Raw genomic sequence first — 27,525 nt, 5'->3', positions numbered from 1 at the left:
GGAGGAGGAGGAAAACACGGAAAATTTTAGTCTAGATTTCTCAAGATGATTTTGTTTAAGTTTGTAAATTTAAACCTGAATTCTAATATTGAGATTGAAATTGCTTTATACTTTGATTCATATTTTGTTTTCATGTATCTTGGAGGGTAGGAGATAGGATAGGAAATAGGGAAAAAACGAATAGGAAAAAAAGATCCGATAATGAATTCCTTAAGAGATATAACAAAACAGAACAACAGAAAGAAAAGCTAATTGAGTTTCTGAGTGTTCAAACCACTTCACTTATTTCTCAATGAATAGTAAAAAGATAAATAAATAAAGACACGAATAAATGTGTTGGTATTTTGACGCCGCAACGAGATCATAAGCCACCAGATTATTGCCGAGAGAAGCAACCCAACACCGCAAAGTTTGAGTTCATACCGTGGAGCGTGACAGCAGGTGGGGTGCTGGCTCTGGGGTGCCTCAAGGTAACTCCCGCCTCCTGTCCTGTTTAGATGCACCTGATCCCCTCACGACTCACGCTACTGTCCTTTACCCTCTGTACTCCCACTTTACTATCCCAGCTTGCCCTACACATTATCCCTAGCAGTACCCTCTTACCACTCTCACTCCCCACTCCTCCCTGCCGCTCCATTCCTCCCCCTCCTCTCCTCTCGTGCAGATCATCCCGTAACCCGTCAGTCCGCCCTTGGTTTGGGGATAGCGAGGGTGTTCTGTCATTCCTCCTCGTCCCTTCTTCCCTTGACCTTCCTAACTGGTGCTGCCGTGTCGTAGGGATAGAAAAGTGCCCTAAGAGCCTTGTTAGTGTGGTCGTGTCCTAATCCTCACATGGGGAGTGGCAGTAAAGTGCTCAAAATTCAGGGAACTGACAAAAAACACTGAAAAATTCTAGTCGTGTGGAGTTTAAGAGATCGTGTTACTACTAGTGTGCGTGTGTGTTCGTGTGTACGTGTAGAGGTTCAGGACACCTTCAGGAGACTTAAGGAGTGCTATGCCATGTCTCGAGGGGCGTGACAGAGAGGAGCCATGCCTGGAGTGGCGGGGAGCGGCAGGCTGACGCGGCCCCTGCATCTATATCACCGCCCCGACACCGAGATGGGGGAGATGGAGGAGGAGGAGGAGGAGGTAGTGGTATTGGTGGAGGAGATGGAAGAGGCCTGGGAGCTATGTAAGTGGAGGGATTTTAATACTAACCCGCCTCTTGGTAGTAATGGTAGTGGTGGTGGTGGTGGTGGTGGTGATGGTGATGGTGGTAGTAATGATAATGATAAAACTTTTTTCTCTTTATTTCTCTTTATTTTCTACTTACATAATTAATTTAGGATAGACATACTTAGATATTACACTCTTAAGTTGACTAAACCGTGAGTCACGCAGGAGGAGGAGGAGGAACGGGAGAAAAACCAGAAGGTGAAGGAGGAGCAGGGACAGGTCAGTTTGGAGGAGAAGGAGGAGGAATGGAGGAGAGCCTGGGACATATCTTGACTTGTCCAGGATCTGAGTGGCGCCTCTCATACCCATACGTCCTCCTCCTCCTCCTCCTCCTCCTCCTCCTCCTCCTCCTCCTCCTCCTCCTCCTCCTCTTCCACTACTACTAAATCAGACCAAAAGATAACTGTCTTTAGAGCGAAGGTGTCTCCACGGGTGTCACTTAAACCTCCTCCTCCTCCTCCTCCTCCTTCTCCTTCTCCTTCTCCTCCTCCTCCTCCTCCTCCTCCTCCTCCTCCTCCTCCTCCTCCTCCTCCTCCTCCTTCTCCTCTCCTTCTCCTTCTCCTCCTCCTCCTCCTCCTCCTCCTCCTCCTCCTCCTCCTCCTCCTCCTCCTCCTCCTCCTCCTCCTCCTGCGTGCCATTATGCCTCTAAGGGACAACCACGTGGCACTCCATGTCGTGTCTCTCTCTCTCTCTCTCTCTCTCTCTCTCTCTCTCTCTCTCTCTCTCTCTCTCTCTCTCTCTCTCTCTCTCTCTCTCTCTCTCTCTCTCTCTCTCGTTTATTTAATTGTATTACTCAACTGGTGGTTAAGAAAGAAAGAGAGAGAGAGAGAGAGAGAGAGAGAGAGAGAGAGAGAGAGAGAGAGTTATGGATTCAGAGAAAAAAGGAAGGAAGAGATGAGAGAGAAGAGAAAGAAGAGAAGGGAAGGAGGACTGCAGATCACTCCTCCTCCTCCTCCTCCTCCTCCTCCTCCTCCTCCTCCTCCTCCTCCTCCTCCTCCTCCTCCCCTACAACAAGCAGATTGCCTCCTCAAGCAGACATATACCAGTGCATTAATAGGTTGTCTGTTCGTCTGTGTGTCTTCATTGGCTAAACTTTCTTTCTCCTGACAGCCTCCCCCCCTCCCTCTCTCTCTCTCTCTCTCTCTCTCTCTCTCTCTCTCTCTCTCTCTCTCTCTCTCTCTCTCTCTCTCTCTCTCTCTCTCTCTCTCTCTCTCTCTCTCTCCTTTCTTTTTTATCTCTTTCCTTCTCTCACTTCTTTTTCTTTTTTTTTCTTTTCCGTCTTGAATTTCCTCGTAAATTTTTGTGTTTTTGCCTCTCTTCTCTTTCTTCCCCTCTTATTTTTATTTTTGTCTCCTCATTTATTCCTTTCCCTTCTTCATTCATGTGTTTGTTCTTCCCTCTCTCTGTCTCTTATCTCCTCTCCGAGCATCTCACTTCTTGCATTTATTCCTCTCCTTCACATAACATTCCTATAATTTTCCTGTCACTAAATTATTCTCCATTCATCTCTCTCCTTTATTCTCTCTCATTTCCATCCTTTATCTCTCCCATCGTTCTTCACCTTTCATTAATTTCTCTCTCTTACACTGTCCTCTTTCCTCTCATTTCTCTGATCTTTTTTTCTCATTCTCTTATTCTTTCCTCTCTTTCATACATTATATCCCTCTTTCCTCTCTCTTGTGTGTTCTGTCTTTCTCAATCTCTTATTCATTCCTCTTTCTCTTACTCTCTTTCCTCTCATTTATCTGATCTTCCTCTCTCAATCTATTATTCATCCCTTTCTCATACATCATATCCCCTTTACTTCTCCTCTCTCTTATTCATTCCTTTCTCATCCACCATGTCCTCTTTCCTCTCATTCATTTTCTGTGCTCTTTCTTTTATCAATCTCTCATTTATTCCTCCCCTTCCACATCCTATGCCTTCCCTCCTCTCTCCTCTGTCTCTTCCCAGCAGCTGGTCTCTAAAATGGCTCTAAATTAAGAAACTACCCGATGTAATTGTTTGTTTGTCTTAAGTAAGGTCCTGCTGCTTCTGCTTCTGACACGCGCCCTTGTCTCGCCTTGTGTTGTGTTGCTCCTTATGTCCTGTACTGTGTTGTGTTGATGGCATGTTGCTCGGGAGTTTGTTGTGTGTGTGTGTGTGTGTGTGTGTGTGTGTGTGTTTGTGTGTTGTTGTTGCTTTTGTTCGTTTTTTTTTTTTTTTTTTTGCGTGTGTTTTGTAGTGTTTCATCAGTGTTTTTTTTTTTTTTTTTTTTTTTTTGTGTGTGTTTATGTTAGTGATGTTTTCTCTCTATTTTGTTGTCAGAGACGGTAAAGAAAAGGTAGTGAGAGTGAATTAACAGAGTGGTATAGAAAATGTAAACAAAAATTTCGTCTTAAGAGAAACAGAAACATGACAATGAAGAAAAAGTATCGATGAAATTAAAACGAATATCGCACTCAAGAAAATATGAATAAATAAATGATAGAAGTAAGAGCGATCATCCTTATAAATAAACCTTGATTGTAAAATTAGCGGAACGAATATCTCAGTTTATATAAAGTCAAATAAGTTAATTAAATATACCGGAAAAAAACCCTCAAGATAAAGTAAGTGATCATCCATTTAAAGTAAAGAAGTGAAGTTAATAGAGCGAATATTTCCTACAACAACAAAACGTAAAATGTCACAAAAAAAATGACCTGGAACAACAAACTCGTAAATACATGAACTGAACCGCCAAAGAGTCGATAGAACTGCGTAAATACTTCACTTGTCTTGAATATTTACCCTCAAATATGCTTCATTGAAAAGCGACCTAATTAGTGTGTGTGTGTGTGTGTGTGTGTGTGTGTGTGTGTGTGTGTGTGTGTGTGTGTGTGTGTGTGTGTGTGTGTTTTGCTTCCTCGGTATTTGCAGCAGCGGAGAAAAAGCGACGCCGGAATTGCCCTCTGGCGGCGGCTCCTGGCTTCTTGTGTGTGAAAGATGGGAGGGGAGAGGAGTAGGGATGGAAGAGGAGGAAGAGGGAGAGATGAAGATGAATAAGAGCATATTTTTCTTTCTTTTATTTTTCCTTATTTTTCCTTCATTTATTATTCTTTTTAAATGTTTTCACTCATCGTCTTATTTCCTTCACCTCTTTCTTATCGTATGTCTATATTTGTTTCCCCTGTATTTCCCCATATCCCTTCCACACATCCATAAAAGCAAGGAAATGTATGTACAACACTTTTCCTTTTCCTATACATGCTCACCTTTCCTCGTGCCTTCCAAGTTTAACGCGTCATACTCCCTCACACCTGCATGTCCTCCCATCCCTCCCCCCTCCTCTCCCACCTCCTCTCCCACATTCCTCCCACTGTCTAGCTCTAGGGTGAGCCGAGTAATGCAACCGTCTTGTGTACAGAACAGGAATGGGCCATGTACCACTACCCACCACCCTGCATTCCCTCCCTCCCCGTCTCCTTTTTTACCTTTAATGGAATGTTGGAGGCGCGAGCGACGTGTGAGTTCACAGATATTTCTTGTTCCAGCTGCCTCGAGGCGGTGAGGGGAGCTAAGGGAGCTATTAAAAAGAATCGGTCGGCGGGAAGGAGGCGGCGGCGTTACGTCAGAGCGGTGATTGAGTCCCGCTGGGTTAAAAATATGGATGCTCTAGAGATTGTTTACGGAAAAAAGGGAACCTTATAAAAAAAAAAATTAAACATAACCTGGAAGGCATTCAAGGGGCGTGAGGCGGTGGTGAGTCAACGCCCATACTTGTGACGGAGGGCGTGGCCAGCCTTCCCTTGCCCGCCCACCGCGCCCATGCCAAAGCGCCTCACGCGGACCGCCCTCAGTTCACCGTCGGGAGTGTGTGGAAGAGGGTGATTGGAGGGAGCAGGAGAGAGGAGGAGGAGGATGGCCTACCAGCAGGAGCGGAGGGTGACCTCCGGTGCCCGCATGGCCTTCCGAGGTATAGCCCAAGCCTCGCCATGCTCGAATGCCCCATGCTCATGCCCCACGCCCCACGCCCCTAACATACTGCGCCCCCTCCCACGCCTGTACTTAGCACCGCCAAGCAGCGCCACGCCACATTCCTAACACCACACCACCAATATAATCACGCATGCCACATCCAACACAGTGCACCACCTTGTACCACACTCCGCATTAACACTTGCCTCCCACACATCCACATTGGCGTCACACCTCAGCACACCCAACTGGCACCACTCTACCACACCACACTGCCTGTCACATAATTCAGCACCACCGAGGCACTTCTGACACCATAAACTAATCACACATACTACCACACTTCACCGTCACTGCCACCACACAAACACCACCTTATAGGCCAATATCACTTGCTTCACACTACCACACTGCCACATTACACCACACACACCATCACACTGCTACATCTTTCCAGAAGCACCAACACATACCAAACCAAGCCACACTTACTCCCTCACACCACCAGCACTTAACACCTCTGCACTACCACTCACTCTCACCACTCACTCTTACCGTCACACTAGCACCACATTAACAAGGCTGCAGCACACCCAAGGCTGAAGAAGTGACAGTCCTACGCTGCCTATCTATCTGCCTCTTTCTGTCTACCTATCATTTTTTTTTTGTAAGATTTTTTTGTTAATTTTTTCATCTGACGGAGACGCTGAAGAGATTTAGACATGTATATATTTGCGTCTGTCTCTTTAGGTTTCTCTCTATATCTTTGTTACTGATGTATCATGTTTTTTTTCAACATTGAAGCGTTTTTATCTGACGGAGGCGCTGAAGAGACTCAAACACCTGTCTATCTTTACATCTGCCTGTGTTTCTGTCTACGTGTTTCTTATACTAAGCCATCATTTATATTCTGGAACCTCTTTTCTTCATTTTCTTCCTGATGGATGTGCTGAAATAACTGAAGCGCGTCTCTACCTCCCTTGTTCAGACAGACACGGTGATATTTTTAGGACACAGAGATATGCACTGATGTATCTCCTTTTATGGGACACAAGACCGTATGATCAAACTTTTCTGTGCCTTATTTGCAAAGTTCCAACAGCCTTTAGTGGGCGTTAGTGAGGTCTTCAAGGATGCGTTCGTGTTTCCAGTGATGCAGTGGATGTTGCTGGAGTATTCATGCGTGTTTTCCATATTCCAGTGATAGTTTACCCATAAGATCCTCATGAACAAGTAGAAAAAAGTGTTTAGTTGGTGTTATTTAAGTTTTAAAGCGTGTTTTCTTGATTCTAGTGATAAAATGAGTGAAGTGAATAGGAATACAAGCTTCACTGGATGTTATCTCAGTTTTAAAGCGTGTTTTCTTGATTGTAGCGATAGTTGAACAAGCAGACTGTAATGAGGAAAGAAAAAGAACATCCATGAGAACATAAATCATCTCTATGGTCTCTGAAAATAGAACTTATGAGAAGATACAGCCGGACGAAATATGGGCCAAAGTCTATGCAACCATATATAGCCTTGTCCTTCCTTCCCGTCCCCTCCCGCCCCATGCACTCAGCTCAGCCTCCCGCGTCTCCCGTCCCTCACAGAAGCCTTCACACTGTCAAGCTAATTTGAAGTTGACTGCAGCAAACAATTTTTTTTTTTTTTTTTATACTTTTTCTTTTTTTCCGTCTGTCTCATTTAAGGAACGGACATGACAACGCTCTCTCTCTCTCTCTCTCTCTCTCTCTCTCTCTCTCTCTGCTTGCGTGTATATATGTATGCAAAACAAAAAGAAAGATAAAAAGAACAAGGATAACAGTAATATAACATTCCTCCCAGTCACGCCCTTCGCTGTTCATTCCTTCCTCACTCATTCCCTCCACGTATTCACCATGACCGGATGAACTTCAGCATATTTTAGACACCATCAGAGAATATTAAGGAAAGAAACGTGCATAACAGCAATTTATTATGACTTTCTTCTTAGTCATTCCCTTCGCAGGTCATTCCTTCCTCTCTCATTCCCTTCACATACTACCAAGATCTTGAGTCCATTGTATCTAGATTCCGTTTTCTTTCTCCTGCAGGGAAGATGAGATAGAGAGAAAAGGAAAAAGATAGGAAAGGAAATGGAAGGGATGTGTGAGAGAGAGAGAGAGAGAGAGAGAGAGAGAGAGAGAGAGAGAGAGAGAGAGGAGCAATAATTAGGAATGAAGCTTGACCAAGTAATTTCAAGGACGTGGAGATCAGAGAGAGAGAGAGAGAGAGAGAGAGAGAGAGAGAGAGAGAGAGAGAGAGAAGAGGAAAGGGAAATTGTAACGCTCTCTCTCTCTCTCTCTCTCTCTCTCTCTCTCTCTCTCTCTCTCTCTCTCTCTCTCTCTCTCTCTCTCTCTCTAGGTATGGGTAAAGCAGAGATCGTGAAGGGAAGAAGCAGTAGATAGGCGTGTCAGTGGGCCAAGGAAAGCATAGGGAATGTAGGGTGAGGTGACGCGGAACTAGATAAGGAGAGTGCGATGACAAAGGGAAGCGTGAATCAAGGTGAATATAGATGAAAGGGAATGAAAGGATGAAGGGAGATAAACTAGACGAGGAGGAGAATATTGTAGGAGAATATTGGTAAAGGAGGAAGAAGGATAACAAATAGGAGTAAATGAAGAGAAGTTGAAATGAAAGAGGTTAAAAGAACGAGAAAATAATGAGTAAGGTAGATAAAAATGACGTTACAGAAAGAAAGATGGTTGGAGGAAGAGAAAATAAGAATGAAAAGAGAAGTAGAAATAGAATAAACAAAAGGAAGAAAAGTACTGAAGTGGAGAAAATAACATAGAGAAGAGAAAGAAAAGAGTTAGAATAATTATTTAGATAGGATGTATAAGAGAGGCAAAGAGAGATAAAAAGTATATCCCTCAATACAAAAGAGATAAAAAGAAAAGAAAACGATGCAGTAGAGTAATAAACCATGTCCCATTTTCTATACTTGAGAGGCGAGACCGTTTTTTATGTATTTTAAGGGGGAGCTGGTGCATTTGGGTCACCGCCATAAGCAGTGAATTTTGAGGGAACGACGCAAAAGGGAAGTGGAGAGCGAGCCAAGGGAGAGAGAGAGAGAGAGAGAGAGAGAGAGAGAGAGAGAGAGAGAATTCTGGCCAAGAGAGGAACGTTCAGTGGCGAGCTTTTAATAAGTGTGACAAATTTTTATTTTTTCCTGTTTTTTCATTGATTTCTTTTTATATTCATGAGTTAATGCGGCGAAAAGAATTATTTAGTCCGGGAAAAATGTGTGTGTGTGTGTGTGTGTGTGTGTGTGTGTGTGTGTGTGTGTGTGTGTGTGTGTGTGTGTGTGTGTGTGTGTGTGTTGGGAAGAAGAGGACGTGAAGGGGGAAGAGGTAGTGATCATGCATCTATTTATGCTTCGCCATCTTCGTCTGCCTTCTTTTTCCTCCTCGTCTTCCTCCTCCTCTTGCACCTTCTCCCCCTTTTTCACCTTCTCCCCCTCGTTCTCCTCCTTCACCTTCTTCTTCTTCTTCTTCTTCTTCTTCTTCTTCTTCTTCTTCTTCTTCTTCTTCTTCTTCTTCTTCTTCTTCTTCCTCCTCCTCCTCCTCCTCCTCCTCCTCCTCCTCCTCCTCCTCCTCCTCCTCCTCCTCCTCCTCCTCCTCCTCCTCCTCCTCCTCCTCCTCCTCCTCCTCCTCCTCCTCCTCTCCTTCTTCTTCTTCTTCTTCTTCTTCTTCTCTCTCCTCCTCCTTCTTCTTCTCCTTCTCCTTCTCCTCCTCCTCCTCCTTCTCCTCCTCCTCCTCCTCCTCCTCCTCCTCCTCCTCCTCCTCCTCCTCCTCCTCCTCCTCCTCCTCCTCCTCCTCCTCCTCCTCCAACCACGACCACCACCAATATCTTTTCATCCACCACTTCCTGTACCTCCTCCTCCTCCTCCTTTTCCTCCTTTTCCTCCTCCTTCTATTGATGACTCACGACCCTCCTCGGCCTGACCAGATGGCACTGTTGACACACCGCCGTGGCACTCTGACCAAGACGAGGCACCACCTGACTCCCTTCAGCGTGCCAGCCCTTCTCCTCATTCCTCCTACCATCTATGGCTCAATATGATCACTTCTTCTTCTTCTTCCTCCCCATCACCAGTATTTCATCTTCACTCCATTAATTCATGTCTTCTCAATTTTTTTTCTTTGTTAAATAGTTATCAAAGAGACAGTTATATATCGCTAAATCCTATTCTCTTTTTTTTTTTTTTTTTATTTATACCGTGTGGGCTTTTCACGGAAATTTATGGGCAAAAGGTGATATTTTTTGGGGTACCTCCTATCTCAAAGCCCACCCGCTAGGAAACCATTACCTCGAGTGAAGAAGCCCAACCTACACTCGGACCGTGGACAGGCTTCGAACTCGGGTGCTTGGAGGCCCCTCGGACCCCAAAGCACGCATGGTTCCACTGTACCACGGCTATCGAAGAAAGTTGTAATGTCAGTACGATAATTGGTAGACGAAGGTATGATAGAAGCTTGATACGATATAAAAAGGAAGGATAATAGTGATGAAGCTTAGATGATACGATGAAAGATAAGCGAAAGTACGATAGGATAAGGAAAAGAAAGAAATTGGATGAGAAAGGAAGGGTCAGGTTCAGATAGGATAGTGATGGGAAAGTAAAGGAAACGAAAGTATGATAGAAAAGAGAGGAAAAGAAATAATGTTGAAATCTAAAGTTGAGTCTACATTCAATAGTACCTACAATTAAAGATACATCAAAGCATGCTAGGATAAGGAGGAAAAGACACAGGACTAGACACCCAATAAAGCATGAAATATAATAGTACGATTAGAGATGGACTACAGAAAATAAAATAAAATAATGCGATAGACTCAAATAGGATGACACTTTAATAAAAAAAAAAAAAATACAAGGTAAGGAAGAAAAGCAAGTAGAATGAAACATGTAGGCAAAACAAAATATTATCACTACAACTATAAAATGATTGGGTGACTCAGACCAAAGGAAAGGTATTTGAATGCACTAAAGGAAGACATGCTGATGATTCACGAAACAAAATGTACAGTAAAGTAGAAACGAGTGATGTACTATAGTGACCTCTAGCACGAACAACTGAAATAAGGTACAGTACAACACTTCAACACCTCAACACTTCTGCTTGCACCTCGATTACTGTCAAAAGGGTCTAGACGAAATCACACGGGTTAACTCTTATATATATACATCCAGTGACAGTTTAAACAAGACTTTTACACTATAAACAGGAAAAACTCTCTTGAGAACCATCCAATCATCTTTTTGGCCTTTGAAAACAGCCGTGGTGAGAGAGCAAAGCGTTTCTGAACACGATCCAAGAACATAAAACCAGAAATTAAATAAGAACCTTATGAACTGAGACTGTTAAGACAAGGAAGCGTAGCAATGAACAAGAAACAAGGAAGAAGCTACACAAGACATGGTTAATGACAAGAGTGGACAAGTGCATGAGGAAGGAGGAGGGTGAGGGTAGATAAGAGGAAGATAGGGGCATAGCAAGGGTACAGGAGGATATAGTGAGGTGTGTCAAGGCCTTCAGGTGGCAATGATGTATGAAGTAATGACGAGACATGCTGGTGTAATGATGAGAGAGAGAGAGAGAGAGAGAGAGAGAGAGAGAGAGAGAGAGAGAGAGAGAGAGAGAGAGAGAGCGGCGTTAAGATACAATGTTTTCATCCACAAATTATCATCGTACATTTGTGAGAAAAAACTTCCTGATCTGAGAGAGAGAGAGAGAGAGAGAGAGAGAGAGAGAGAGAGAGAGAGTTTTTGGTTAATTTAGTTGTGGTTGTGGTGGAGGAATGTGGTGGAGACTCGGCCTTAACATTCCTGGCACCCTTCCCGAGCTGCCTCCTCCTCCTCCTCCTCCTCCAAGGGAAAAGGCCGGTGTAGGTATCGTGGCGTAAAAATAACTGGTTTGAGAGAGGGAGAGAGAGAGAGGGAGAGTTAGGAAGGCGTGTATGTAACTCAGCGATGTTATGTAATTGGTAATGATAATAATAGTAACAATAATGATGATGATGATGATAATAATAATAATAATAATAATAATAATAATAATAATAATAATAATGGAGAGAGGGAGAGGTCAGAAAGGAAAGAAGGGGAATATTGTTGCTGACTTCTGAAAAAAAAAAAAAGTAAAGTAAACTGCAATTATCCCACGTCGTTTTCTATAGATTCACATAGTGTCCCCTAAAAACCGAAAAGAAAATGGTGAAGAAAACGGGACGTAAACAATCAAGGAATTTTAATACAAATACAAATACGTAATGAACCAACGTACGAAATACATCAGTCTATAAATTCAAATCTGCATGTACTCGTATTTACGGCAACACTTCATTAATGGGGGACACTATTAAACATGTCAGCTTTAAACTTCGACTTATCTAAGGCAGAATTCTTGTGAGAGCCAAACGTTTCAAGGTACTGGCCCGAGTTTTCAAGGTAATGTTCCGCTCGTAACTTGAGTATGGTAAGGGAAGATATGTGTCGAGAGAGAGAGAGAGAGAGAGAGAGAGAGAGAGAGAGAGAGAGAGAGAGAGAGAGAGAGAGGAAGGCAATATACATTAGATAAGGAAGAGAAGAATAATGCGTTAGATAAGAAGAGACAAAAAAAGGAAGACAAAACTGGATAAGGAGAGGAAAATAATACGTTAGATAAGGAGAGAGAGAAAGCAAGACAACTCACACTAGGAGAGAAAAATGTTTTAGATAAGGAGAGAGAGAGAGAGAGGAAAGGAACACACTGGATGAGATGAGAGGAAAAATACACGTTGAATGAGGAGGGAGAAATAAAGTAACATACATGGAGGATAAGGGAGAGGAAAAGTAACTCATTAGATAAGAAGAAAGAAAGGTAATGTGTTTAATGAAAAATAAACTCAAAAACTAAACTTTCTACTTATTCATTCATTTTGTTCATATTCTTTCGTTAATATTGGCTTCTCTTCACCTTAGTTCATTATAGTTTGAGTTCCATTTATATATATATATTTTTTTCATATCTAGTCATGTCCGTATTTAGATTTTCATACCTTTTTTTCTTTTTTCAACGTGGATTTTTTTTTTATTTCATTCTCTTATACATTATTGAATCGACATACTTTCTGCAGTTTGTATGTTCTTGACGAGTATAAGAGTAAAAAGATAGATAAGAAATGATAATAGATAGTAACGTATTCAAATAGACACAACCATTTTTTTCCAGTCTAGATAATTGCAAAAAATAAATAAACAGAATAAACAAACAGGCAAATAGATAAGTGAATAAACAAATAGACGTTAAAAAGTAGAACAGAAGAATACTTTTTTTCATTCATTATTTTCAAGATGTTAATTGTTCTTCTCTTCTTCCATTGCAGTCCAGCAAGGCGTCCAGAGGGTCCAGGGCCCAACACAGATGATCCCGTGAGTATTGAGTGATGGTGGTGGTGGTGGTGATGGTGATGGTGGTAGTGGTAGTAGTGGTGACAGTAGGAGAAAGAGGAAAAGGAAGAGGAAGAGGAGTACAAGTAGTGGTGGGGGGGGGGTAATGGTAGTAGGAGAAAGTAGAAAATAAGGAGGATGAAAAATACAAAGAAAAATCAAACAGCAACAAACCTTTAGATATTTGCAAAGCTATCTGGTAACTTCGAATTAGCTAATAGATGAAGAAGCAGGACAGGACAGTAAAAGGCTCCTCCCCACCCACCACTCTCTACAACAGAAGGCACCTCCCATCCACCACTCCCTTACAATAATACTGCATACGTTTTTATAATTCCTTATGCTTTTTTTGGTCTGTTATTCCTTTGTATTCTTTTGCGTATTCTTGTTTTTATTGTCTTATCTTCTCTCTTATATTTATCTTCATATCTTCCTTCTATTTCTTCATTCCTCTTATCCATGTTACACCTTGCCTCTACTTTCCTCTCTCCTTCCCACTCCCTCTGCTCTTCTTATCAGTACACCCTCATCACGTGCTCTCCTTCCTCTCTCCCTCCTCCTCCTCTCTTTGTACTTCCTCTCAACATTCCACTTCCTCCCCTCTGTTGCAGGTATCTCTCATTTCCTCTTTCTTCCCCTCTCTCCCTCTCCCCTCTCTCCTCTCTCCCCTCCCCTATGTCCTCTCTATTTCCTCTATTTGCAACACATCTCTTCCTTTCCCCAAGTTTATATCTCATTCTCTTCTTCCTTTTCTTCTCTTTCTCTTCTCCTCTTTTACCTTTGCCTCATTTCGACATGCTTTTCTCTTTTTTCTTCTTTTGTTTTCTATCTTCTTTGTCTTATTCTCTCCTCTCTCCTCCATCTTCCATCTTTAATTCACTTCGTTTCTTTCCTTTTTATCTCTTCCTCATCTTTCGTCCTTTACTCCCTAAATTTTTCCTCTTTTCTCTGTCCTTGGAAAGTGGAGAGAATTTCCTATATTCTTCACTTATTTTTCTGCTTTCCTTCTTTCCTCCCTATCATTCTTCCCTTCTCTCATTCTTTCCTTTCCTTTCTCTTGCCTTCTTTTCTTTTCTCCTATACACATTCTCTTCTCTTCTCTATCCACTAACTTCCTTATCCTTTCCTCTTTCTCTCTTCATCCAATTGCGTTAACTCTTCCTACCTTTACTTGCCTCTCCTTCTTCCCTGCAACACTTCCATCTCTCTTTTCCTTTCCCTTTCTTGCCTTCTTTTCTCCTATCCACTTTTTATTATAATTTTTCCCGTCTTGTTTCCTTACCTTCATTCTCTTCTCTATCCACCAGCTTCCTTATCCTTTCCTCTCTTTCTCTCCCCATCCAATTGCATTAACTCTCCCTATCTTTTCATCCACACCTTTACTTTCCTCTCCGTTCTCCCTGCAGCACCTCCATCCCTCTCTCCCCCTACTGTGCACCTCACCCATCACATCTTCCTTCCCTCTACACCTTTTCTCCTCTCCTCCCTGCTCTCTGTACCTTTTCTCCCCTCTCCCTCCTCTCCCCCCGCCACCCAAGCCCCCCCTAAGCGCCCGGCAAAAAAGTCTGGGGGGTGCCGGCCTGTGTTGGAGGGGGGGAGCTACATGGGAGAGTAATTATAGAACAGTCTTTGGGGCGCGGGGGAGACTCAAGCTGCCTCTGTATCTCTTATTTTTACCCCTTACGTCGCAGAGAGAGAGAGAGAGAGAGAGAGAGAGAGAGGGGTTGTGACTCAAATTTTGACTCCACTTTCCTTTTCGTTTTTCTTTTCTTTTTTTTTCTTTTTTTCATACCATCCGTTCTCTATCTGTCTTCTGTAATGTCCTTTTTTTCATTCTCTCTCTCTCTCTCTCTCTCTCTCTCTCTCTCTCTCTCTCTCTCTCTCTCTCTCTCTCTCTCAGCTTTTCCTATTTCTATCTATTTCATCTCCATTTCTTTTTCACCATGCAATTTTCTCATTTTTCCCTTTCTTATACCTTTTCCTTTATTTTCAGTTCTTTTTTTATGTTTTATTCTTACTCAGGCATTTCCTTCTTCCTTTCCTTCTCTTCCTCCTCTTCCTCCTCCTCTCTTCATAGTCTCATACAACAGATTTGCATACACAACAGTCACGTGAAGAATCAATAACTTCTTGCAGCTTTCCTATGTTCCAGTTATTTTACGAGTAACTATTTCTTCTTGATCTTCCTTTGTGTTCCTCGCCGTGTTCGCCTTGCACGTTACTTTGCGCCGTATATGAGTCTGGTGGGCAATAATGTGCTAAACCTCACTCTTCACCTCGATGCTGAGCCAAAAGAGTGGGCGGAGAGGGATGCCCACCCACCCACAACCATCATCCACCACCACCACCACCACCACCACCACCACCACCATTGCAGGCAGACTCATGCTTCCTTTCTCCCCATGTTCTTCTATTCTAATTCACGTTTGCTTTTCCTCGCCATTAAGAGTGGCAAGAAGAGGGAGGTGAGGGAAATAGGAGGGAGATGATTGAAGGAGGGGAAAGGGAGGATGTGGGAATGAAGTGGCGAAAAGGAGGAGGAAGAAGAAAAGGAAGGGAAGGAAAGGGAAAAGAGGAGAAAGTTTTAAAAGTTGGAAAAGGAAGGCAGGACAAGAAGCAAGACGAAGGAAAGAGGACAAAACGGGGATAAAGGAAAAAAAATAAAGTTATAAAAAGTAAATGAGTGAAAGAAAGGAGAGGAAAGAAGAGATAGGGAAGTGAAAAAACGGAAGAGGAATGAGGAGGAGAGAAAGAAACCAAAGTGGGATAAAATACAGAAGTGAGAGAAAGGGGAATGAAAATGAAGGGGAGTGAAAAAGGCTAAAATTTGAGCAATGGGACAGAGAAAAGGAAATGAAAAGTGAGGTTATGGGAGAAAAATGAAGGTGAAAAGAGTAAGGGGAATAAAAACGAAGGAAAATTTAAGAAAAAAGAGAGGAAAGGGGAAAAAGTGTTAGGAAAATGAGAAAAGAAGAAATCAAGTAAAAGATGTAAAGAATAGGGAAAAAGGAAATGAAAGAAAAGGGAAAAAGGGTGAAGAAAAGGAGAAAAAAGGGAGAGGAATTAAGGCCAAAAATGGTAGAGGAATAGGGAAAAAAAGGAGGGAAAGAGAAATGAGAGAAAAAGGAGGAAAAGGAGAAAAACGAAGAAAAATCGGTCAAAAAAGGTAAAGGAATAAGAAAAGGAAAAGGAAAGGGAGAAAAGAGGAACAAGCGTGTCACTTCATCTCATTCCTTACCTACTGATCATGTCATCATTATGTCATCCCACGGCATCATACCACGGAACACATCACAATCATGCCTTTACTCTCTCTCTCTCTCTCTCTCTCTGCATCATCCATTTCCTAATCCCTCATCCAATCCCTCCCTAGCTCTTTCCCCTCTCCCTTCCTCTCCCTCTCCCTCATGCAAACATTCCCACCTTCCCACGTCTTCTGCGTTGAATTATTTCCGTAACTTCGTCGTCGCCAAGCTGATGAGAGAGAGAGAGAGAGAGAGAGAGAGAGAGAGAGAGAGAGAGAGAGAGAGAGAATTTGCGCACACACACACACCTATCATACCTGCCCACCTCACCTTATAAATTACGAAGGTGGTACACTCTTAATTAAGATGATACACCTGACAAGGCTATAGGGAGGGACAGGTGAGCTATGTGTTGGAGGGGGGGAGTGAGGACAGCTGGAGGTGAAATGGGGGAACAGGTGAGATGAAGGGGGAAGGGAAGGGGAGGAGAAGGAGAAGGGAATGGGTAGGAAAAGCCAGATAGCTGAGATTACCAGAGAGAGAGAGAGAGAGAGAGAGAGAGAGAGAGAGAGAGAGAGAGAGAGAGAGACGCAAAAGGAAGGCACATGCACTTTTGTCGTCACCTTCGTTGTTGATCTTCCTCTTACTATTTGTGGTGGTGGTGATGGTGGTGGTGTGGTAGTGCCTCGGGTGCCACAGACGCCCCCGTGTTGGCACTGTGGCGGCCCCAGGTGTGCCGGAAGGTCTTGTCTCACACCCACGCCTGCCTCGCTGCACCCCCGCCTGCCCATCATGACATGTCCACCCCTCGACCTCGTTTTCTGTCTATCTGTCTCTGTCCATCTATCTGAAAATTATATTCCTTTTACTTTCTCTCCTCCTCATTCTTCTTGTTTTCAGCTTGATAAATCGACTTGTCTCCTCATTTTGTTTGTCTCCTTATCTGTCTTCAAATATGTGCGTTTTATCCCCTCTTCTCTTCTTGCTTCTCATTATTTTATTTCTTTAGTGTTTTTATTTTCACTTGGATATATCGACTGGTCTCCTCTTTTGTCTGTCTGTGTGTTTAAAAAAAATATGTGTAATTTCCCTTTCTCTTCTTGTTCCTCATTACATCATCTTTCTTATTTTCATATGGATGTATATTCCCACACTGTATTATCCTCCTGTCACCTATCTATCATACTTCCATCTTTCTTTACTGTCCATTTGTTCATGTTTCCCTCTTATTGTCTTCCACTCATTTGTGCTAGTTTCTATCTTCCTCTCATCTAAATTCCACTTATTCGTAAGATGCTCACTCACTTAGCTGTCTTATGGATTCAGGTGTTCTTTTTCACGTGGTGGAGGTAGCACACAGCCTGTACTCTGAATTATGAGGCTTAAATTGAGGCAGTATTACCAAGAGTTAATTAAATGTAGTGTGCCTTAGCGTTGACTTTTTTCATGAACAGAAGACGATGATAAAATAATATAGATTCGGGGAAAAGATTCGTTAATTTTCTTTCCTATAGAATAAAAAAAAAAGGGTATATCCGTTGGATGTGTAGGTTGAAGGAAGGTTTTGTCCTGCCTGGAATCAAAGAGGCTGGGATCATGAGATAATGATGGTGACGGAGTGTGTCGTGAGGGTATAGACCGTACACTCATTTCCATCACGATACAAGTTTACTTGAGTATGATGCATTATTGAAGATTTAGAACATGGTGTCACTATGTAGTTATCATTTGAATCACGTGTGTGTTCTTTATTTATTTATTTTTATTTTTTTTGGATGGAACACATACACAAAGTAACAGACCCAGTATCTTCATCTACCCATTTTTTGTTTGTGTAGATGTGACAATCTCACCAACATGAAAGCTTTAGGTTGATGTCATGTATCTTTATTAACTTCACATTATGTACGAAAACTAATTTACTTTTAATGACAGTGATAGCAAATACCTAGATAAGATTGTTTCACGTCCCTAATGCCACGGTTCCTCCCGCAGCATGGGCCTACCGCCAGGTGCGTCACCACCCGTGTTCGCGCAGATCTTCCAAAATGCTCGGTTTGCCCAGGGTGGCGATGCCCTCTTCGAAGGAAGGATCACTGGCAACCCCAAACCAACAGTCTCCTGGACCCGCAAGGGGGCGAAACTTGTCTATGGCTCCAAATACCAGGTGAAGCAGCGCTTTATAATGTCAAAAGGTTATAAAAAAAATAAAAAAAACTGCCTTTTGTAAGCTTGATGGCTTTTCGCAACTTCCAAATTTTCGTTGTTCTTTTGTTCTTGAGATTCTTATTACTTAATGCAATCAATTTACCAGACCTTTTAATGTGAGAGAACACTGGCCAAGGGCAACAAAGAGGAAAAAAAAGTCCATTGAAAGAAAAATAAGACCCACTCAGAGAGAGAGAGACAGAGGCAGGCCACTGAGATGCTTGTTATCTCTCTAATGATGTATTCGTCTGCAGGTGACCCATGACGAAGCGACAGGCGCAGTGACACTTCTGATCACTGCCATTGGTCCTGGTGATGAGGGAGAGTACACCTGCACAGCGGCCAACCAGTATGGAGAGGCCATCTGCACTGTGTACATTCAGCCGGAAGGTAGGCAGTCCCTCCACCTCCCTCCCTTCCCCTCTATCCATAGCAAATCCCTCAACCATGCCTCACCCAACCTTACCAACCCCAACCTTCTAAAAGAACCCTCCAAATGAGGCATGCTGCACAGCCACTTGAAAGTGTAGATATGTAATTCTCTTTCTGTGTTCAAATAATTAATTATATATTTGTCTCTTGCAGCGGCCTTAATGATGCAGCAGCAGCGTCAACAACAGCAGCAGCAACAGACCATGCAGAAGTCCTTTTTGCAGCAACAACATGTGTCGCAACAAATTTCTCAGCAGCAGCAGCAACAAATGTTGTCGATGCAAAATGGAATGATGCAGTCTTTCCGAGTGGACACCTTCGAGTACCGCCTGTTGCATGAGGTTGAATTCCGGCGATCCCTCACCGTCCGCATGGCAGGCGAGGTGGTGGAGGAAGAGGGGGCCATCCAGGGTCCACCCCAAGCTCCACAGCTCCTCCAGAAGCCTCGCTCCACTAAGGTCACAGATGGAGGCAATGCCACCTTCACCATCAAAGTCAATGGCTATCCTACCCCTAGGGTAAGTGTTTCCTTGCTGTGCCAGGGACGGCTGAGATAGTAGTCTTGAGTGCTGGTGTTGTTGTTTACTCAGCTTTATCTTTAAAGCTAAATATTTTATGGTCACTATGAAACATCCCATTATGTTCCATGCAAATGCCGCTTATATATATATATATATATATATATATATATATATATATATATATATATATATATATATATATATATATATATATATATATATATATATATATAATCTTGCTCACTCTCTTGGTCTCACCTGAATGCTTCATTTCTTCCATAGGCTATCTGGTTCAAGGACGGAGTGCGTCTTCAGCAAAGCGACAAATACCTGATGACGCAGTCTGCCGGCCAGGTCACGCTCGTGGTCAAACAGGTGAATGCATCCGACAATGGCTACTACACAATGTTGGCTGAAAACAATTCTGGCTGCACTGTTGCCTCGGCTCAGCTTGCCGTGGTACCCCGCGGGGAGGTGGTCATGGACTCCCCCCAGCGTGAGATCATCCGCCCTGAGAGGATGTAAGATCTGTTGCACTCCATAAGTCACTCAGAGTTCACAATTTTATCCATGTCATTATTGTAGTGATGTGTTTAATAAATGATAAATATATTTTGGAATGTGCATAATTCTGTGATGCCTGTACTTTTGGATGAGTTGGTGCCTCGAGATGAGTCTGTAATGGTGTCTTCCTCACTACTCCTACAGGGAACAGCAGCAGGTTCCCCCTCCAGCAGCAGATGACACCGGTGATGACAGCAGCAAGAATCTGGAGCCCAAGTTTGTGCGGGGGCCGGCCGACGCCCAGGTGCAGGAGGGCAAGTTGGTGCGCTTTGAGGCCCGTGCCACCGGCCGCCCCTATCCTGAGGTGAGCCACTCCTCCCCGCCCTGCCAATGTTGCGCAGGTGTCTGGGTGAAAGAATGCCTCCAGAAAATATGAGGCCTAGACTTGTCATTCTGTAACTTATTGAGTAACTATACATATATGTTTCTTGAGAACAAAGTGGTAAGTAATTATTAGCTCTTGTGATGGTAAAGGACTGGTACTTTCTTATGATTTCTTTGTCAAAGAAACTGTAAATATATTATCAATCCCTTGTTTTTGCAACAATATGATGCCTTCCTGGTGCAGGTAACATGGTACATCAATGGACGCCAAGTGGTGGACGATGCCACACATAAGGTTCTGGTCAATGAGGCAGGCTACAACTCCCTCATGATCCAACGAGCTGCACTCAGCGACGCTGGCACCATTTCCTGTGTTGCCCGTAACAAGTCTGGCGAGGCAACCTGCCAGGTGAGTCCTAGCATGATCAGAAAAAGAATGAACCACAGTGAAGCTGCATAGGATTTGTAGGGTATCATTTGGAAAGAATTCATATCTGACTTTTTAGGAGGGGTTTGTTAATGTGAAAAAATGAATTATTTGATCTCCAGGAACAGATTTAAGTATACTAGAACAATTAATTATTTAAGAAGCAGCCTAATCAAATGTTGTCCTTACAGTGTCAGCTTAATGTGCTGGAGACACAACAGATGGTTGCACCCAAGTTTGTGGAACGCTTCCAGCAAACCAGCGTTTCTGAGGGAGAAACTGTTGTTCTCCAGTGCCGTGCTGTTGGCACCCCCATGCCTCTCCTTTCATGGCAGAAAGATGGCGTCACAATTCAAAACACTGATAATGTTATGGTAAGTTGAAATAATTCTCATTACTTATATCTGATCTGTGAAATGTCAGTTTTAGACATGTTGTGAAATGTCAGTTTTAGACATATGTTGAGAATAAATCAAGTGAATGCACAGGAGAATATTTAAAAGAGAGTATATTAATGTTATAGCTTTTATCAAAATACTATCATTATTGGACTAAGCTTTCACATCTGCTGATGAACATGTACTTTTTGCCATTTCAGATTCAGTACGACCAGAACGGCGCCTCATGCCTACAGGTGCTGAGTGCCGGTGCAGCTGATGCCGGATGGTACCAGTGCAACGCCCAGAACACTGCTGGTTCCACTGCCACCCGTGCCCGCCTCCATGTACAGCTGCCCAAGCCCCCTGCCCCAGCTGCCCCCTATCGCCCTCACTTCCCCAAACAAGGCAAACTCATCGAGCCTGAGTAAGTAACTGTACTGTGTTTCTTTTATGTACATTAGTCAATTGTTTCCATGAATGGCACCAGCCCACACAATGCCTCATGATGCCACAAACATGTCACGGTGTTGATCTGTTTCAGGCCAGAGCCTGAGCCCGAGGTGATCATTCTGCGCCCTGTGGAGCGCTCACACCACGTGCCTAAGGCTCCTGAGGAACCCGAACCCGAGCACCCCAAGTTTACTCATCCCCTGAGGGATATCGATATTGTCGAGGGCACAAGAGCCCATTTCGAAGCTAAAGTGATTCCCATTGGTGATGCCACAATGAATATTGAGTGGTTCCACAATGGAAAACCTCTTGCAGCAAGTGAGTTTGTTTTGCATTTCTTTCTTTTAGGAACTAGAACTATTTCATCAAAGCATGTTAATTGATATATTCCAAAATTATTTTTAAAAGTATGACATATGGTTCTTCAAATTCAGGAAACACTCATGTGACACATTTTGTGCAGGTTCCCGAGCCACCGTGACATGGCGTTTTGGTTTTGTGGCTCTGGATCTCCTTAATGTGATTACTGCTGATGCTGGTGTGTACACATGTCGTGCCACCAACGTCAAGGGACAAGATGAGACGTCCGCCAATCTCAGGATCACTGGTGAGTCTTGGGATAACTCACTCTTTCTTCTTTGTCAGGCTTATTAGCATATTATTACCTTTAAACATACTCTTTTAAGAGACTTACTGTATACATATTTATGTTTGAATGAAATGTTGTGAAGTATTTATTTTGCCAAGGGGAGAATTTGCTTGCTGAGGGTTATGTATTATACCGACAGACCGGCCTCTTATTGAGAGGCAAACACAGCATCCTGAGGCATTGGAGCAGATTGGCTACCTGGAGGACCAGTCACGCTTCCAGCGAACCATCTCCATGGATGAGTCCTCCCATATCAAGCCCACCTTCATCAAGCCCCTCACTAACCTTGGGGAGGTCCTGGAGGGCAAGTATGCCCACTTCGAGGCCCAGGTCCAGCCCCTGAGTGACCCGTTCATGCGCATTGAGTGGTACAAGGATGGCAAGAGTATCACTGCAAGTGAGTGACTATGTAACTGAAAACAAGCATAAATTGATATGGCATTAGTTTTGCATATAGTTCTACTGCTTCTTGGATGCACCATAAATTCAAAACAATTTTTTCTTTCCCCCTAGGCTCCCGAATCAATGTGATCTACAACTTTGGGTACGTGGCACTCAACATCATGCAGCTGCGTGAGGAGGACAGTGGCACCTACACTGTGCGTGCCATCAACAAGGCTGGGGAGTGCTCTTGCCAGGCCACCATAAGAGTTATCTGTGAGCATTAAATTACTGTATAGTGTTATGTCACCTTCTATGGTCTTCAGTAACTTTATCATTGTGTATTCATAAATTAGAATAGCAAGTATTTAATTCTTCACTATTATTCATCTTGAATGCAGTTAAAGCTTTATATTCAGAAAATAATATGAATAGGATGTCTTAGTATTCTTAAGACAGACTGTTTATGCGAACATTGAATTATACAACAGTTCTTCGGATGCATGATAATCTCTTTCCTGCTCTTGTAGCAATGTCAACTGTGACTGGTGACCTGGGCATCCCAGAGCAGGCACAGCACATCAAGAGTGTGGAGGAGATGGAGGCCTACAGGTGAGGCAGTGGTGCTGGAAGTTCTGCACAAAGCATCATGATTTGCTCATTTTCTGCCACATGGGAATAATAAAGTGTGTCTGTTGGATCTTTGAATTTTTAAGTGTTGTTTCAATTTCAGACAACAAATGTTGGCCAAAACCAAAGCAGAAATGGATGAAGCCATCACTGCTCCTGTGTTCAAGACAAATCTGAAGGATATTGTTGCCAAGGAAAATGGCTTTGCCCACTTTGAAGCCCGCCTGGAGCCCATTGGTGACCCCACTCTCAAGGTTGAGTGGCTCAAGGATGGTCGCCCAATGGAAGCCAGTGAGTATCTCATGTTTATCTGCAATCTCTCATAGATTTTGTGACTGAAGAAACTTTGATAATATATAAGCATTTTGTCAATCTCCTCATTCACTTCTATGTCAACAGGCTCTCGCATCACCTCTTTCTTCAACTTTGGCTATGTTGCCTTGACTGTGAAGGCTCTTATCATGAAGGATGCCGGCATCTACACATGCCGTGCCTATAATGCTAAGGGAGAGGCCCGCGTCGATTGTAAGCTTACTGTCATCTCTAAGGCAGAGCAGGAAGAGTCTCAGTATGGAGAAACAATGGCCAAGATGCAGTATTTGGAGGATGCCTCACGCCACAAGAGGACTGAGACAGAGGAGACCACTATCTCCATGCCACCCAAGTTCCTGGGTCCTCTGAAGGGAACAAACAAGATTGTTGAGGGCCAGAAGGCTCACTTTGAGACTCGCCTTGAGCCCCAGGGTGACCCAAATTTGACAGTTGAGTGGTACTTCAATGGGCAGGCCATCATGTCTGCTACTCGCATCAAGACTTACCATGACTTTGGCTATGTCTCTCTGGACATCTCTGACATCCGCCAGTCTGATGCTGGCCAATACACTGTGGTGGCCCGCAATGCTCTGGGTCAGGCTCAGAGCAGTGCTGTCATGGAGGTGGAGAGTAAGTGACTACATACACTTTATTTCTTTTTTTTTTTTTATTTTGTCTTACAAATGAAAATATACTTAAATTCTAAAGACAAGACTGACATTTTACGTTCTTCCCACAGCTCGTGCTGGCATTGACACCAGCACTATGCATGAAGTCTCCCTCAAACAGACGGCTGCTCTGGAGCGCCGCCACCAGGAGCCTCACTATGATATTGAGGAACTTACCAAATCCAAGCCTGAATTTGTTGTGCCACTGCAAGACCCCAAGCCCATGCCTGAGGGAAAGAATGTCCACCTGGAGGCTCGTCTTGAGCCCATGAATGATCCAACCATGAAGGTGGAATGGTTCTGCAATGGCAAGCCCATCACCATCGGCTCACGCTTCAAAACCTACTTTGACTTTGGCTTTGTTGCTCTTGACATCCTAGGAGTGTACACCACCGACTCTGGTGAGTACACTTGCCGTGCTGAAAACTATCTCGGCAGCGCCCACACCTCAGCCTGTGTGCGTGTGGAAGGTACCGGCGACATTCAGACTGACACCATGCATGATGGTGCCATGGAGCAGATCCATTACCTGGAGGACGCTTCCCGCTACCACCGCACCACCGAGGAGCAGATGGAGATAAAGACAGCGCCGAACTTTGTCAAGTCACTGAAGAACATCGAGACTGTTGAGGGCACCAACATTCACCTGGAGGCCCGTCTCCAGCCCATTGGGGACTCCTCCATGAGAGTTGAGTGGTTCTTTAATGATGCCCCTCTCAAGGTTGGCCACCGTTTCAAGCCAGCTTATGATTTTGATTACGTGGCCCTTGACCTGTTGAGTGTGTACCCTGTGGACTCGGGCATCTACACCTGCAGGGCTACCAACAGTCTCGGTCAGGCTGTCACCTCAGCTTCGGTCAAAGTCACTGGTAAGTTGTGCCACATAAATATATTTGCATGTCATACTGATTTCAGAGGAACACTGGTGATTTTTTTTATTCTGTATTTGGTGTTTTTTTTTTTTTTTTTTTTTTTTTCTTCGTGTGTGTGTGTTTACTCCTATATATAGTACTGAACTACCCTATTGTAAGCAATATGTTTCACCTATCCTGGAATAAGGTAATTCATTGTGTAGCCATGACCAGGACCCCCAATCCTTCCCCAGTAATAAATTGTTGCAGTAGCATTGACCCATGCCCTGTTGCCCTTTCTCCACCCAACTCTAGTGCCCTTGTCCATTTGTAGCCCATTGTAGGCACTGTTATGAGAACCACATCCTGTCCCACCCTAACCTTACCTTACCACCTCTCTCTATAGCCAAGAAGGATCTCGTGTTCGACTCAGAACACCCTGAGAGCTTGCAGAAACTTCAGTACCTTGATGACAGTTCACGATACCAGAGACGTGAAACAATGGAAGAAGTCTCTGTCAAGATCAAACCCAAATTTTTGACTAAGATCAAGGATGTAGTTCAGAAGGAACGGAACCACGCCCACTTCGAGGCCAAGCTCGAGCCCATCACTGACCCCAACCTACGTGTCGACTGGTACAAGGACGGACAGCCAATCCAGATGGGCTCAAGGTTCCGTCTGATTCATGACTTTGGCTATGTTGCTCTCGATATCAATGATCTTATCGAAGAGGATTCTGGTGTATACACTTGTGTTGCCACAAATCTTATGGGCAAAGATGAGCTCACAGCCAACCTGAAAGTGATCAGTGAGTAATAATTTTTCTCTCATCTGGATGCCAGCGCTAAACTGATGCTCTTCTTACCACCGCATATCTGCATGTTTATAGACTAGCAATTTTTCACCTCTTTTTGCTTTCCAATTTTCAGAAGAACCTTGATTTTTTTTTTAATGGAATAATGGGATGGGCATAAGGTATTATTCACTGGACTGCGGATTAAAAGTTAACACTACACATTTTGTACTCACAATTTTTTTTACTTACCTTTTGGGAGCTCCACTGAGATGAGCTTTTAAACTTTTTGTAGTCTTTGGCCAGTCTGCTCTCATGTAAAAAGGAGAAAGAACATTTATAATATTAATCCGAATTAATACAGCATACATATAAACCTCTTCTAGATTAACACAATATATTTACAGAAAAGTTTGATCTAAATTAACATCACATTTATAAGCTTCATCTAAACAGACATTCAATTATGTTTTTATTTAAACAAAATTCATGCTATAACACACAAGAACTTAACATGTAAAACTCCTAGAATGCTCTATAAAATATAGAACTAACAAAACCATAATGTACTTTGCATGGCAGAACAGACCCATGGTCAAGATCTCAAAGAACCACATCAATGAATATCATAGAGACCAGATACAAAAATCACACTGAGAATGAAAGACTAATTCATATTTCCTGCTTGCCATAGGTTCTTCTGGTGTTGTTCTGGAGTCCCAGAGTGAGACTCTCAGCATGCAGCAGCTTCAGATGCTGGAGGATCGCAACCGCTATTCTCGCACTGAGGTTGTGGAGGAGACTACCTCCCAGGCTCCCGTCTTCACCACCTCTGTCAAGAACATTGAGATCCTTGAAGGACAGCGAGCTCATTTTGAGGCTCGTCTCATCCCCACCTCTGATCCAACCATGAAGGTTGAGTGGCTCCGCAATGGTGTGGCTGTAAAGAGTGGTTCTCGCTTCACAGAGTACAATGACTTTGGCTTTGTGGCTTTGGACATCATGCATGCCTATGCTGAAGACTCTGGCACATACCAATGCCGTGCCACCAACGTTAATGGCCAGGCTGTGACTTCTGCTACCCTGACGTGCCACACCAAGGAGGCTATCATTGGAGAAACCATGAACCAGGAAGCCATGGACAAGATCTCACGCCTGGAGTCCCGTACCCATCGCACTATGACCACTGAGGAGACCACCAGCCAGGCCCCAGTCTTCACCTCACCCATGAGAGACCAGAAGCTGATGGAGAATGCTCCTCTTCACTTTGAGGCACGTCTCATCCCTGTGGGAGACCCTGACCTCAAGGTGGAATGGTTCAAAAACAATATTCCCATTCAGCATGCTAATCGCATCTCCACCATGCATGACTTTGGCTATGTTGCTCTGGACATGAAGTACGTGAAGCCTGAGGACACTGGCACCTATACCTGTCGTGCTACCAATAAGTTGGGCCAGGCTGTCACCTCAGCTACACTGGTTGTCACCTGTGAGTATCTTATAGCACATGTTGCAACTGTCAGTGCTGAGATGTTTCATGCATTTTTCAGAATTCATCTAACTCTGAACTGGGTACATAGGTTAACTCCTTAAATAATTGTGTTTCCACTGCAGCCAAAGAATCTCTTCTGTTGGAATCTCAACACACCGAGGCTCTGGAGAAGATCCGTTATCTGGAGGATGCCTCTCGCCACACCAGGTCTGCCACTGAGGAGACCGTCATCACTCAGGCACCCAAGTGAGTTACACTTCCCTTCCTTACATAACATTAGCAGGACAGTCATGTCATCTATTTTGCTCTTTGTTTTGAAATTTATATATTTTATTAGAGATACTTTTCATTCAACATTTCAGTGGAATATTTTTATTCTGTGTGTATGTTTATATTTTTGCATGAAATTTATTTTTTTCCAGGTTTGTGGTAGAGCTGTCTGGACTGACACAGCTGTGGGAGGGCCAAAGTGCCCACATGGAGTCTCGCCTGGAGCCATACCCTGACCCCACAATGAAGGTGGAGTGGTTCCACAATGGCCAGGCTCTCCAGATTGGCCACAGATTCAGGTATGTCATAAAAAGTCTG

The 27,525-nt window shown here is 43.5% G+C and overlaps 1 protein-coding gene across 1 annotated transcript in view; it reads left to right on the top strand.

Moving 5' to 3' along the window:
* Window positions 1–682: 682 nt before the first annotated feature.
* The window catches only part of LOC123506322 (titin-like), a 170,244-nt gene continuing 143,401 nt past the window's right edge, over window positions 683–27,525 (top strand). Inside the window, 22 exon segments of the mRNA XM_045258289.1 lie at window positions 683–1,171; window positions 12,547–12,592; window positions 17,851–18,022; window positions 18,318–18,453; window positions 18,649–19,013; window positions 19,299–19,537; window positions 19,725–19,884; window positions 20,149–20,313; window positions 20,523–20,705; window positions 20,930–21,135; window positions 21,253–21,479; window positions 21,625–21,768; window positions 21,950–22,207; window positions 22,324–22,467; window positions 22,722–22,803; window positions 22,925–23,112; window positions 23,221–23,763; window positions 23,873–24,670; window positions 25,059–25,460; window positions 26,140–26,934; window positions 27,060–27,183; window positions 27,360–27,506. Of these exon segments, the coding sequence (XP_045114224.1) occupies window positions 1,030–1,171; window positions 12,547–12,592; window positions 17,851–18,022; window positions 18,318–18,453; window positions 18,649–19,013; window positions 19,299–19,537; window positions 19,725–19,884; window positions 20,149–20,313; window positions 20,523–20,705; window positions 20,930–21,135; window positions 21,253–21,479; window positions 21,625–21,768; window positions 21,950–22,207; window positions 22,324–22,467; window positions 22,722–22,803; window positions 22,925–23,112; window positions 23,221–23,763; window positions 23,873–24,670; window positions 25,059–25,460; window positions 26,140–26,934; window positions 27,060–27,183; window positions 27,360–27,506 (5,666 nt within the window). The 5' untranslated portion in view covers window positions 683–1,029.

Source organism: Portunus trituberculatus, chromosome 19 (assembly GCF_017591435.1).
Source record: "Portunus trituberculatus isolate SZX2019 chromosome 19, ASM1759143v1, whole genome shotgun sequence".
NCBI lineage: Eukaryota > Metazoa > Arthropoda > Malacostraca > Decapoda > Portunidae > Portunus > Portunus trituberculatus.
Note: the sequence above shows the minus strand (reverse complement) of the source record. Positions and strands in the feature narration are given on the sequence as shown.